This window comes from Canis aureus, chromosome 7 (genome assembly GCF_053574225.1).
Source record: "Canis aureus isolate CA01 chromosome 7, VMU_Caureus_v.1.0, whole genome shotgun sequence".
NCBI classification, from domain to species: Eukaryota; Metazoa; Chordata; class Mammalia; order Carnivora; family Canidae; genus Canis; species Canis aureus.
Window position 1 is genome coordinate 39,287,657 of NC_135617.1, and position 15,190 is coordinate 39,302,846.

The 15,190-nt window shown below is 36.6% G+C and overlaps 1 protein-coding gene across 8 annotated transcripts in view; it reads right to left on the reverse strand.

Moving 5' to 3' along the window:
* The window catches only part of SMAP1 (small ArfGAP 1), a 178,305-nt gene that overhangs the window by 13,340 nt on the left and 149,775 nt on the right, over positions 1–15,190 (reverse strand). For all 8 annotated transcript variants that reach the window (XM_077903462.1, XM_077903460.1, XM_077903464.1 and 5 more), the window contains one exon: positions 10,416–10,506. In XM_077903462.1, the coding sequence (XP_077759588.1) occupies positions 10,416–10,506 (91 nt within the window). The remainder of the gene's footprint in view (positions 1–10,415; positions 10,507–15,190) is intronic.

Sequence of the window (15,190 nt, forward strand, 5' to 3'; positions counted from 1 at the left end):
ATTCTGAAATTTAAAAACCAACTTTTAAATAGTTTATAATTATTTGTATTAAGAGAAGCAGTGACACAAAAGATTCAAAAACCATTTAGCACCACATGCACGGTTCCTCTTCATTTCCCCACTCCACTGTCCTACCAAGCCTAGTATCTTCTCAGTTTATAGGGAAGGATACAGATGGATAGGGTCATCAATGAGCAAACTGGGCTGAGGGGAAGCAAATGTGGGGTACAGTGAGCCCTGGGTCAAGAGAGTATTTACATATCACAGTGAGTTCAATGAATCCTTTTGATCAAGGGTCCACTAACAGCACAGTCTTTGCTGACTGAATAAAAGCTCAGAGGCCACAAAAGCAACAGAGAAGTGGATGTCTGTGCAAACTAATCAGAATTCACCACAGACAGGCAGCTCAGAATGACTGTTGTGTTCCTTCCTCAGCTACAGAATGGTGGTGGGAGCAGCCAGCAGCAGGAGGAGGGGAGCAGCCCCCTTTAATCAGTATGCAGAAACAGTAGTTGGTGGACAATAAAAATAATGGGAGATCCAGAGTACAAGAAAAGCCTAAGGCAAATGGAAGAAATTTAGCTGGGGACAACATCATAAAGAACGATAATGAAGCACAAAGGACCCCTTGAAAAGGCAATGAGCAAACTGAAGAAATTAGGAGAATGCAGTAAAAAGAAGAAGGAATTTCAATCTTAAAAGGCAAGAGATCAAGCCTACAGTTAGCTGCTTGTGGGTAACTATTTTCTTTCAATGTTACCTTAAGGTTTCAAACCAGTGTTTTATCTGAAAACTCTGTAGACGACTGTTTTAAATTACAAACATACCACAAATTTACAAGAAAATGTTAAAATGTTTTGTGCTTTTAAGAAAAAAAAAGTTGTTAAAATCAGTGCTACACCTCACATGAACATAAAGTGTGCCCAGCATGCATTTACTGGCCTACTTTGTATCTAAAGAAGGTAACATTTCAAATATGACAAAGTCATGAAGGCCAGTCTCTGTCATCTAGAAATCCTCAATATGGTGAATAAGACTGCTGATTCTATTGACTATGGCTATACCAGAACTCATCTGACACCAATAATCCAAAAGAATAAAGGTAAAAACAAAAAATAAAAAAAAAAAAAAAACCAGTAAGACAATATTTAGTGTCTTTTTTTTTTTGGTTCATTCCAAGTGCCTTTGAATGATAATTTATAAGCTAAAGGAAAAAATAATATAATACTTTGCATTTTCATGACACATTTTCAACACTTAATATTTTTATTTAAATTCTACTGCCAGGTACTTTCAGCAATGCTTTATATAAAGTATTTCAGTTTAATCATATCACCTCAAGACAATTTTGCACATTAAGTCTAGGATTTCAACAGAAGTCTGGTGATGCACCTAGAAAACTCAACTGCCATAACCAGTTTGAGAAGCTTCTTCTGGAGTACCCAAGCAGAAACAGGTACCTCTTCCCCAACTAGGATTAAAACAGTTTATGTGGCAGTTGCCCTACATCCCTAATAAAACCACCTGAAGGGTGAGGCTGGCTTTACTAATATCCCACCCAGGCACGGTACCTGGCTCAAGCTCCCTTCTGAGGCATTTGATGACTCCCAATTCCTAAGACCCAGCACCACTTCCAATAGAGACCCATCACTCACATCTAGTTAGCCAGGGCCTACTGACTTTTCCACCCCAAATCCAGGGGCTGCAAAGTGGAGGCCTTTCCAAGTACCTCAATATTTTCATTTTTAGGGTTTTAAAAAAAGATCTTATTTATGTATTTATTTGAGAGAAAGACAGTAGAGGAAGGAGCAGAGGGAGAGGGACAAGCAGACTCTGCACCGCACACAGGGCCAGATGTGGGGCTCGATCCCATGACCCAAGATCCAGACCTGAGCTGAAATCAAGAGTTGGTTGTTTAACTAATGAAGCCACCTAGAAACTCGTCATTTTAGTTTTTAATGGCATCTCAATATACTCAGATTGACAGGCAGCCCCAATATGACATAGGCCTCATTACTGCAACATGTTATAGCTCAGAGTCATTGCCCATGCCCCCCTGTTGTCTCATCAAGAAGAGAAAGTGGAGCTGCTTCCTTAATTTGTTTTTTTTTTTAATTTTTTTTAAATTTTTTTATTTATGATAGTCACACAGAGAGAGAGAGAGGCAGAGACATAGGCAGAGGGAGAAGCAGGCTCCATTCCCCGGGAGCCCGACATGGGATTCGATCCTGGGTCTCCAGGATCGCGCCCTGGGCCAAAGGCAGGCACTAAACCACTGCGCCACCCAGGGTTCCCTGCTTCCTTAATTTGATGACTGACACTAAACCCTATCCTGGGGCTCTCCAGTTCACCAATGACAATGAGATTAGAATTATCTCTCCAAAGCAGAAATATGTCCTCCAGAGTCACTCTGTCCACAGGCCAGTGCATCCCTGCTCCCACAGCACCACACATGACTAGTCACACACAGGCAAGTCTCCTCCGCCAACCGCCTTGTGAGCCAGAAGCACATCTTACTCTCCTCACCTACAGATCTGTTCCAAATGTATCATAGCACCTGACAGATAGTACTCCAAAGCTGAATGCTCAATAAGATGCAGATGAGTTCTAAAGATGACCCCCAGGGACGCCTAGGTAGCTCAGGGGTTGAGTGCCTGCCTTAGACTCAGGGCGTGATCCCAGGTCAGGGGATCCAGTCCCACATTAGACTCCCTGTGAGGAGCCTGCTTCTCCATCTTTCTATGTCTCTGCCTCTCTGTGTCTCTCATGAATAAATAAATAAATATTTTTTAAAAAATAAAGATGACCTCCATAAACACATTAGATCTTACATGAAATAAGTTTTCAAAGGACAAAATAAAACAAACAAAAAACTTCTTTTCTCCTCTTCTGACAAGCAGCAGCAAGAAAATTAACCTTTGAACTGATAACAATAAAATTCAACTTGGATATTTCAAACTGAATTCTGTCAACCAATTCTCTTATATAATCCCACTCTTCCCTCAGCAATAATTCTCTATCTCCCAATTTCCAGACTGCAACCTCATCCTCAACTTGTATTCCTATATACACACAAAAGCTGCATTTTCTGGTATTTACTAGAGTTCCATGAACTCTGCTGGTGCTCAATAAATATTAATTGAATTCATCCTTTACTTGAATGTCAGATGCATTAGCTGGTCATAATCTATTTACACAAATAATAAAAAATGTCAAAGAACAACATGTGATTTTATGTATTACTAATCTAGTTTAAGGCAGATAAGAATATGATAAGTAAATGGATGTTATGTTTTTCATTACCGTTTTTGACTGAGCATGAACATTCAGCCTTGAGTACACCCTTGCTGCAATGAAAACTGCCAACTCTAATTCTTCATCAGTAACTACTGAGGCATCATCCTAAGAAGGAATGAATTTAAGTGGAAACAGTACTGATTAAAGAAGGCTGCTTCCATGAGTTCCACTAATGTTCTTAACGACAAAACTCCTTCCTAAAGCTTTATATATTTTCATGTTACTCAAAGAACCCTTTTTGCTTTCTACACAAGAAATCATGTAAAGCTCTTTCCTTAATAAAAGTGTCATTTGTAATTCCTTTGTATTAAAATACATGAATTGCTTTATGGAATGAAATAAACTTCCATGTGGTGTTACTTTGTTAAACTCAAGTCACAAATGTCCATTTGAAGCATATTAATATTTTCAAGCTTCAAACTGTTTTCAAATGCTTAAAAAAAAAAAAAACAGGTGCCTGACAATTAAATGGAGTTATTTATTTTTATTTTTTAGTTAAATTTTCTTAATGCTAAAAACGTTGTATTTAGGCTACTTTACTAAACTGATTAAAGTGGCCTTAAAAGATGATCTTAATTCTCTTGCTCTATTTGCTCTCCCTTTTGAGCCCCTGTATGCTACACATCTCTTTACTCTGGCCAACTCTGGAGCAGAGGATGCCTTTATGAATAGATACCACAGTGCCGTGTAGCAAGCCCTGCAGTGTTGTCCATCTTCAGGAGACCCACACTGATCGATTTAGAGCTGCTGTCTGAGACCGCGGAGAAGTGCTTTAAGGAATAAATGTCATAGAACTGTTTAAATACATATATTTCTGTACCATTTTACAGCCTCAAAAGACAAGGAATATATAAATATAAAACCAAATTACATAAAACAAATTTCTTTCTAAATGTTTAAAACACGGTGACAGACTAGATTTCTTTGAGGCCACCTGATTTCCTCAGTGCTTTTAAGGGAGCTACAAGTCGTCCGTCAGCCAAAGACCATGCGTCTGACAAGTCTGAAAGAGTCCTAGTTACACAGCATAATTTGACTGTCTTCTCTGGACATCTTCAAAGGCCTGAGCTATCTCTTAATCATCTCCTCTGACCTGATATTCAGGTTACAATCTCAGCACAGTCTTGCATGCAAGTTACTATGCTATATGCTTCACATTTATTTTTTCATTTAGATTCTGGCCATCAACCACAGACGAGTTCTTATTTCCACTTCCCAGATGAAAACACTAGAGCCCACACAAACTATAGGTTACTGCCTCTAAATCCAGTGCTGTTCTTATGACACAATGCCACCAGCTATCAATCTGACAAATGATCTAATGTCTGTTTTGTGTGGCAGAATGTCATCTAGTAATCTGTTTTATTTTGTGCCACAGTTCAACATAGTGTAATTAACAGTTAAGAACATGGGCCTGGCTCCATAATCTATTACCTAGGTGACTTTGGGCACCTTAACCTCTCTGTACCTCAGTTTCTTCATCTGTAAAATGGAATGATAGTTCAGGTGATTACTCTTCCTTCTCCCCAGAATGGACTGAGGACCACTTGCAAGGATCTGCCTATTGCCAGTTCTCTTAAAACAATATATTCATCTACCTGCATTTTTTTTCCTCCACAGGTGTTGTTTCACAAAAATGAAACCAATTCTTCCTTTTGATAGGATTAATATAATAGCTTACTAAACATACTTTTCTGAGCAGAAGCAATACAAGTTTTCATTAGGTCTGAAGCTCTATATGAAAAACAAAACAGACTACATAATTGTTTAGGGCACTTAGAAGGTAGAGTATTCCTTCTCTTTGCCTTTCTCCTTGGAAAAATGGAATGTGTAGCTAACTACACAAACATCCTCCTGATCTGGTCAGTGCATGCATGGTTCATAGGACACCGGTGGTTTTCCAGGGCCACTGCTGCTACACCTGGCATTTAGCTCATTCCCAACCTCGTTTCAGTCCACTGCATATGAACTTTGAAAAATAGAAATTTTCTGCTTTAAAAGTAAGTAGAGTTTCTTCTGTGGGGGGTTTTATTTTTTAGCTTGTTTCTGTCCAAAATATCTTTTAAAAACAAGAAAACTTAGAGAAAAAAAGAGTAATGTATTCGTCTCTCTCATCATATAAAACTGGAATATATGTTACTAGAAAATTAAGCAGGTTATATATACACTGATAACTATATTTAACTAGCATTGTCGATCCACTGTGGGAAGAAGTTAATACTTTTATTTCCCAAAACACGAACATGAATGAGAAAACTTTAAAACTTGCCCAAAGCTGTACGTTCCTTTGAAATTTTGAATTAAGAATAATTAGAGGAACTTCCTATTCCTCCATAGAATTCAGTTATTTAAAATACAACTCACAAAATGTTTAGGCAGAAATTTCCCTAGGTTACAGTGAGTAAGCGGAAGAATGATTTTATGTAAGCGGTGAATACACCCTGAACTAGATTTTCATTACCAAGATCATATTGATTCTTTGCACGATGCCTTTTATAGCACTGAGGATCCAATCCGCTCAGACATCTTCTGCAGTCCACCCCAGACACACACATACCCTCTGTGCCCGACAGGACTGCTGGTCCAAGCCTCCTGGCAAGGGGCCGGGCTACGCTGTAGTGTGCGTGCAGTGCATGGACGACCACAAGGCAGAAACTCTGCAGGAGGGCTTTCTACTTTTGGTGGCAGATTGAACTGAAACCTGTAAGGTCACGTTTAACACCAGCAATTTATGATTCCTCTAAAGCCTTATGCTTAGAGCATTTGCTCAGCCCTGAAGCAATTCTCAGATGGGGTTCTCTACCAAAAAAAAAAAAAAGAAAGAAAGAAAAAGGAAAAAGCACTACTGGATGAAAATTTTTGTCTAGGAGGATTATCCTAGCCAACTGCTAAACTGTTAGTTTTTATCATGTAAAAACTAAGCAGCAATCAACAAAAAATGGACACTCGCATAATAGTGTAATGCCCAGTCCTAGAATAACTACACAGGTAAGGACCGTGAAGTACACCACCGCCCCATGCCCCAGAAACTGATTTCAATTCTCTTCTAACACAGGAAGTATACATTCAAGTCAAGATGTATCGGGAGTCTGGAGTCTGACTGGAGTCTAGAGTATTCAGGGGTTTTCAGTCTGGCCCTTGGTGAAGAGGAATTCTAAGACATTAGGTTATTTCCAAGATTAGAGGCAGGTAATAATCAAGTATCTGACCCCACTTCCGGTATCAAAGAGTAAAGCACTGAATAAATCATATTTGTACTGGCCTCAAACTTGAATTAATACCTAAATATGAACCAGTTCTTCCAGGTAAAATCAAGAACATAAGGCAGAAGTCAGCAAACTATAGTTCACTGCCTATTTTTAAGTATTTCTGGAACACAGCCATGCTCAATCACTTATGTATGTGCTTATAGCCACTTGCATATTACAACGGGAGAGTTAAGTAGTTGCAGACACCACATAGCTTGCAAAGCCAAACTATTTGGCCCTTTTCATAAAAATCTTGCTGATCCTTACTAATAAGCATATAGAGAGCATTTATGTTTGACCTTGGGATGGGGAGTAGAAGGTGAGTTGAAGAAAATAGGTTTAGCTTGAGTCAGTATAGGTTGAAAAGAACATGGACTCAACAAAGTGCCATTTAAAGGGAAGATAAATTATTAAAAATGGATCTTAATGATTAACCTATTATGACATAAAAATGATCCCAAATACAAACAGCAAACTTTAAGATTCATGGCTCCTCTATGGCTGTGTAACTAAACTAATGGTAAGGGTTTTCTCTATATTTTCTGCAAATGCTTTAAGTTAATGCCTGTTCCAGTCTCATTCACTTAGGAATATACTGTCATTTTTGCATGACCATCAGTCATACTTCAGGGCACCTGCTCCCTACCCCCTACCATGTTTCAATTTACAGGAGAAAACCAGAGTCCCCTTAGGGGAGAGTGGCATGCTTACCTCAGGCAGCAGAAAAACAAATAGTCTGCTGCCTAAAGTAGCTATTAATAATCAATTCTGACTTAGAATGACTGTTTGTTTTGAGCTGGAAGGGAGCTCTGATTCTCTGCGGTCTCCTAGACTTTCACAAACTCATCAAATGCCATGCTTATCAAGGCTTTTAAAAAAAAATGTCTTGGGGATCCCTGGGTGGCTCAGCGGTTTAGTGTCTGCCTTCAGCCCAGAGCGTGATCCTGGAGTCCTGGGATCAAGTCCCACATCAGGCTCCCTGCATGGAGCCTGCTTCTCCCTCTGCCTGTGTCTCTGCTTCTCCCTCTGTATCTCTCAGGAAAAAATAAAATTAAAAAAAAAAAAAATCTGAAATTTGATTTTTTTTTTCCAAAGTCTGATTTCCCTCTTTCTGACCTTATCTCCCATCTCTTCCACCTTTGGAACTCTTCCAGTATATGGTCTAAAACTGATAGTCACCAGCAAATCCCCTATATACCCTTACTTTCTTCTAATATTCCCTTCACCTTCCTGCCCTAAATGAACCTTGGTTCTCTCCTAAAGACACTGTTTCCAAAGCTCCCTCATTGTCCAAATAGAGTTATGTCAGGAAACTCACAGACTGTGAGCAAAAGAAATATTAACTGATACAAGCCAAGCAGATTTTGGGAGTTGTTTGCTATGTAGCATGAGCAGCTCTCACAGAAAGTGATACTAGAAGAGGGGTGCTGCCATCACCAAACCCTAAAAGCTGTGGTAATGGTTTTGACAGTGGGTGGCAGAAGATAGGGAACCACTTATAGGATCTTGAAAAATGGAGACACTATATGTGTCTCCAACTATATGTGTTACCAACAGTTGGTAAGCAGTCCCCAGCAATCATCTGGAAGGTAGGAAACAAATCAAATGAAATTCTAGCATAGATGCCATGCCCTAGCTGACCCACAGACTTGAGAGTAAGGAAAAGAAATGTGAACTGATATAAGCTGCTGAGTTCTGGAGGTTAATACTATACAATATTACCGCAGCAATAGTGGAGCATTTAAGGCCAGCCACCCCATTTGTCTACTAGATCCCACTGGCTAGTCAAGACATCACTACAGCAATTTTTCTGGTCCTGAATCAGCAGATTTGTCTGTTCTACAGGTTCATTCCCAAAGGTAACCCCTATAAATTTCAGTTGGTCAACAAATCCTATTGGCTCCATCTTCGAAATACATCCAGAACAGGATTACTTATTTTAACCTCTGATGTTACCACTGACTCTAAGTTCCCCATCATCTCTCACCTATATTTGTTTCCTTACTGATCTCCTTGCTTCCAGCATTGCCCTGCTACAATTTGTTCTTCACGTAGTAGCTACGATAATTCTTTATTCTTTAAAAACGAAGGTCGGTTTATGTACATTTTTGCTCAAATCTCTCCAATATATTTCCAAGATACTCAGAGAAAAGCCACAGCCCTGTTACAATCTACCCACCTCTCTCCTCACCTGGATGCTCCTCTCCTCTGTCACTACTCCCCAGAGCTCATTCCACTCTGGCTACACAGTCATCCTTGTTGGTTCTTGCACACATCAAGTAAGCCACTACTGCAGAGCCTTTGCACTTGATATTCTCCTGGTTAAAATGTTCTCGCCCCACACATTAAGATATCCACAACTTATTCAAGTCTTTGCTCCAGCAATATTTAGGGAGCACCCTTAATGCTGCCTTATTTAAAATTACAGCTATTCATTTTTACTTTATCTATAGCACTTACTGTGTATGAGCCATAAAACACCGTACTTAACAGTTATTCACTGTTTCCCCATATAGAATGAAAGCTCCAAAATGTCAGGTACTTCCACTGGTTCTTTTCATAGCTATATCTCTAGTGCCTACAGTGGTGCCTGGAAACATAGTAGACACTTACTTAATCAGTATTTTTTGAATCAATGAATGAATCTGTAGGATAAGAGTCAGGTCTGGTTTATAGCTTACATTTCTAAATTATAAAGTAATAAACCAGATACTGAGACTAGAAAGGAAATGCTATAGTGAAGACAAACATGCTTATAGTTTTAGTAAGTATTTTCTTACTTTGGTAATAAGTCTTTTCTTCTTTCATTTACAGAAAAGAAAATAAAATGGAGAAATTATATGGAGTAGAATTCAACATAATTATTTCAGAGCCTCTAGACTGAAGCCCTATTTTCAAAATTACAGCTATATATACTACTTATTTTCACTACCACAGAAAATTTTTACCCACGAGGATATATTTGCATGATATACCAGTTTCCTTAAGAAATGAATAAAAAATTCAACTATAATTCTTTAAACAGAAAACAGTTTACTCAATAAGAACAAAGATCAATTTTTAGGAAAGCAGTATATGAAGTTCAACTAAGTATCTTTTTTTCCTGTTAATCCTTCTCCAAACTTAAAAAAAAATACATTAATTACTGCTGAAGGCTCAGGTATTACTAAAAATAACCATTTATTTAAAGCTATTTTTGTAGGAAGAGAAGATAAAAAAAAAAAAGAGCTGACAGTATTTGTAGGTAAGCACAGTATAAACACTCCTTGAATGGGAAGCCTGTTGATTTATCAGGCAGACAACATATATCTGTCAGCCGTAAGAATAAATACGACATTCAATTAGAATGAGCACTTCTTAGTGTCCTCAAATAAATGAAAGGAATTTAGCCACTAGATCTAAGTATAAAGCTCACTGCTTCAGTTAACCAAAATTAAATTTTATTTTAAACCAGCACATATTACAGTAAGGTTACCCCATAATTACTTTGCTAAGGGAATCCCCCCCCAAGAAAACTAAATAAAGAGAAGCGGGGGTAAGGGTGGGGGGAAAGAAGAGAAAAAGAAATCTTCTCTATATCTTAAATGTTGAAATGTCAGTCTACTAAGCCTCTGAAGATTACTTTGATATCTCTTCTCTCCCCCAAGGAACTCATTACTTGTATTTCAGTGGAGACAGTGCTGACAGACATTAGCTCCCTTATTAAAGACTTCCCTTTTTGTGGGAACTAAGCACACTAATCACATCATTTTCAAATTCAGTTAACAGGTATCTTTTGGCATACTAATGATAAAGCCATTATATTCATTTCAAGTAAAGATTTCAATAATTTTGTAACTCTTAAGATGACTTGTATTTTTTATTACTTACCAAGTCCTAAAAGATCAACAGTGGGCTCTGCAGCTTTTTTAGGGCTGGTACTTTTTTTAGGCTCCAACTGCTGATCTTCTTTCTTCTGTAGCTTTAAAGTAAATAATCAGATTTGTTAATTTTTCTTAAATAAGCTGAACAAGGCTTTTAAGCCCCAGTTAAATATGTGTATTTTGATACAGTGTAATGAAGAGTATGAAGCATAGTGTAATGAAGCCCAGAGATTTTATTATTGTATAAAAAACAATTAAGCATGATCATTGAATGTGAAATAACAAACCATGTGTCAGGATCCCAAAATAGCAAATATATACATTTAATCTTAATGTAATTGTTCTTAATCATTTAGATCCTTTATATGAGATTACACTTTTTAAAACTCTTTTCACATTATTTGCTAGCTACTGATAAATGTACTCTGTCAACTAGAGGCTAGGCAAGCCTCAGAATCTTCATGAGCAGACTGTTACTTCCCTCATCCACACTGCTGACATATGAGTCACCTCTGCACCAAGAAAAGCCTAAAGAATTGTTACCTGACAGTTTCCTCCTGAGTCCATACAATCAGTTAGTTTTAAATATAATGTTCTTCTAGTTTTCAGAAACCTAAGTCACAGTTATACATTCTAAACTTTTTCTTTCTCATTTATACAGAAATGTCCTGTAGGACAGAAGGAAAAGACATACATCCAGTGGATTATCCACTAGAAGGCCTACCTCTCTTTTCACTTTTTCTGTGTAGATATAATTGACATATAATGTTATATTAGCTTCAGATGCAAAACATAATGATTCTATATTTGTATACATTGTGAAATCATCACCACATAGTTAAGTGTAGTTAACATCCCTTACTACACACAGATACAGATTTTTTTTTCTAATGGTGAAAACTTTTAAGACCTACTCTCTTAGCAAATTTCAAATATACAAGACAATATTAGCTATACTTACCATGCTATATATTACACCCCTAGGAATTATTTATTTTATAACTGGAAGTTTGTACCTTTTAATCTTCACTCATCTGCCCACCTTCTACCCCAACCCATCTGTTCTCTGTATCTATGATCTTGTTTTCTCATTTGTTTTTTCTTTTTTTAGATTCTACATATAAGTGAGATTATAGGACAGTTGCCTTTCTCTGACTTACTATTCTTGGCATAATGCCCTCGAGTTGTCACAAATGGCAAGATTTCATTTTATCTTATAACTGAATAACATTCCATTAAATATATAGCCTACCTCTCTTAGACCAAGAAAATAAAACATTCATTCACTCATATTCATTTCTCAAACCATTCCTAAAGATCATTTCTTCTACAACTACCTAAAAAGTTCATAACTTTGTTATATGAGTATATTTTTGTTAGCTATACAGATATATAATTTCTAAGAACATATATCTACTCATTTTTAGTCCCAACTGTCTCCCTCGAAGTTATTTATTATATTATTTAATTAACCTATCATCATGACTATCAATTCTTTAATAACCACAAATACAGAATTATCAGCCTATAACAATACACAATTCTCAGAAGTTTAACATAATCCATTTCACATTTTATTTCTCACCTATAACAGAGATAAGACTCACCTTGTTTATAGCAAAATAATTTCAAAGAAAGTATAGTTTATAGTAATGAAGTTTATAGTAATGAATTCTTTCCAACTAAATACTTAAAATGCTAGATCCCTCCTTCCTTTTCTTCCTGGACAATCTGTATTTAGTGGATGAGCACTCAAATCTGCGGACTAAGTGGCCATAAAGCACACAAACTTCAAATATTTTTGAGCAGGATTCTAGCAGTTTCCTCAAACAGGTCTTCATTGATCTTAATTCATACCCCTGCCTGTAAAACTCTAAATGTTGACATATACGTGTCTTAGGTTTAGCGGGCATTTAAAAATCTAATCCTTGATTAACTTAAAATCAGAAAGCCTTAAAATTGAAAATAAACTTAAATAATCTGGCCAAATTCATTCACTTTGCAAATCAGCTAAGGTTCAGATATCATATGCTAAATAGGGAAGGAGTAACTAAAGCTTATTTTCTGTCCCTCAATTTAAAATTCTTTCTTTGATATATTTTACTGAAACTTCTTCCCTGAAAAGAATCATGGAACCAATCTATAAGGGATTCCTTCCTATTTACTTGCTGCATTATAATAATCTGGAATCTCTTCAGGCCAAAATGGCTTCTTTCTAAAAATTCAAATTCTGGTTTAAGAGTTACTTTCACACCAAATTAGAACAACCTTTAAAATACTGCAGAATATGAAACTACCCATTGTTTGGAAAAGAGAGAAAAAGCCAATCAAACAAATAAGAGATCCTCTGGTAATCCTGACTCCTGCCCTCAGAACTACTGCAAACAGTTTGGAAAATTTCTTTCCTTCCAGATGTCACAAATCTATATGGGTTCCCAGAGTTCCTCTTCTTCTTTAGACTGCAACTGCATCAGTTTAAATAGGTGTTTTATCAGCCATCTCCACAGAAAACTACATAATATAGTACATGTGAATAGTAGTGCAGAGTAAAGAAAAACTTAAAGGTAAGAATAAGGGACATATCCTAAACATAGTTTATCAAATTGCAGACATGGCCCATTACTCGGTTTTGAAGTCTAATTTTTGGTAACAATTTGAATTTTTTTTGGAACTTAAAAAAATGAAATATTGCATTGTACTGTTAGGTACAAAAGTAAAGGTAAGTATTAATGAATTGTTTTACATACTTGGCTTTTCTTTTTTTAAGAGATTTTATTTATTTATTTGACACAGAGAGAGAGTACACAAGTAGGGGAAAGTGGGAGAGGGAGCCGCTGAGCAAGAAGCCTGATGCAGGGCTCAATCCCAGGACCCTGGGATCATGATCTGAGCATAAGGCACACTTAACCAACTGAGCCACCTGCTGCCCTTGTTTTGCATATTTGTGCAAACGTGACTACATGCAGGCTGGATCATAATATAATACATATTTCTTACCAGAGTCATACGCTGAGAAATACTGCTTTTAATACAGTCTGTTCCTTTGCTACCTACAGTGGATTGACCTATATGAGTAAGGAATATCTTTGTCTTAAACCTTACAAACTATTCCAAAAAGAGGTAGCTATTCTAGATGGATTTCAACAATTCAGACACGAATTACTCTTAGAGCTGGCATCTCAGGTTGTCCTACAAATTAAAAAGGCAAAAGAGTCCATCACTGTAAAAACTATCTTATCTCTCTTCATTTTCAAATCTTGTTGAGGCAGTATCACAAACGCACTAATGCGTGGCAGAGATAATTTTAGAGATCACTCTTTTACATATTCATAGTAATCCAAGTTCTATCTTATATACATTTGTGAGAGCTACAAAGATTGAATTCAGATGATACTTTGTTCGTAAGTGTAAACTTAAGAAATTAACTTCATTATTTTTATTTTGAAATCTACTACAGAGAAAATTTAAGGACGGATATACCAAAGCAACAAACTATATAGGTAAGAAATCTTGAAATTCTAGCCAGAATATATATTTCATCTTTCAGAACTAAATATCCATAAAAAGATATTAATTTTCTATTCAATTTCTATGAGTGACTTTCTAATAACTAAAAATTCATTCACTCACACTTAAAATTATTTTAACAGATCTTTATGTAAAATGAGAAAAATAAAGCATTTATTTTCCTAGTCTTAGATGAATTATAATACCTAAGAAATATACACTTGAGCAATAAAATTTTTTTTGCTTATACAGTACTATGATGAGGGTTTGGAAAACACCTTTAAGAAGTCCTCTAAATTATGCAGTCCTCTAAAATAAAGGAAAACTCAGTATTTTTTTGTATTTTTTTTAATTTATGATAGTCACAGAGAGAGAGAGAGAGAGAGAGGCAGAGAGACAGGCAGAGGGAGAAGCAGGCTCCATGCACCGGGAGCCCGACGTGGGATTTGATCCCGGGTCTCCAGGATCACGCCCTGGGCCAAAGGCAGGCACCAAACCGCTGCACCACCCAGGGATCCCGAAAACTCAGTATTTTAAAAAACAAACTGAAATTATCTAGGTATTGCATTTTATTCCATGATAATGTACATTTAAGCCCAATGACATCACCAATAAATTGAGAGGCAAAGCCTATTTTAAAAAGATCCTACTTCTAGCCCTTAAATCATGTCCACTGCTATGGCTTCTTGACACTGCCATATTCTAAAAGACAAGACACTCAGTTTTTGACTAAAGAGGAAGATTACAGAAGCCCTCAGACTCTGAACTAGGAAGAGAGTATCAAAATAAATCTCCTTTCTTCACCACAAAGCATAATCTAGCATTTCAAAAATGAAACATTTAAAATGATCAAAATCAGATCTCAAGAAATAAGACAGGAAGTTAGGATTAGTTTTTTCCTTCTCCCTCATTATAATATCCATGGCAACAAGGCACTGTGACAATTTATAAACTTATCAAGAAGGAAGCAGAAGTGCCCTGTGTTCATCCTAAAAACACCAACTTTATGGCCACTCTGAAGTCTATTTAGTTTCTATAGCAAAATATATTTTCACTCTTCACTTATATGTAAAAAATTTAAATGTATACATAGATAAGCTTGCACATATATATATATGTATGTATATATATGTATATATATATTTGTCACCAGATTAATGTTAGAGAAGATCTACATGAGGACTCCCAAGTATATTCTAGTTAAACATTGTGGTTAACAAACAGATGTGTAATAGATTATGTATGCCTTCATGACAATCTCTTCCAAAAAGAAAA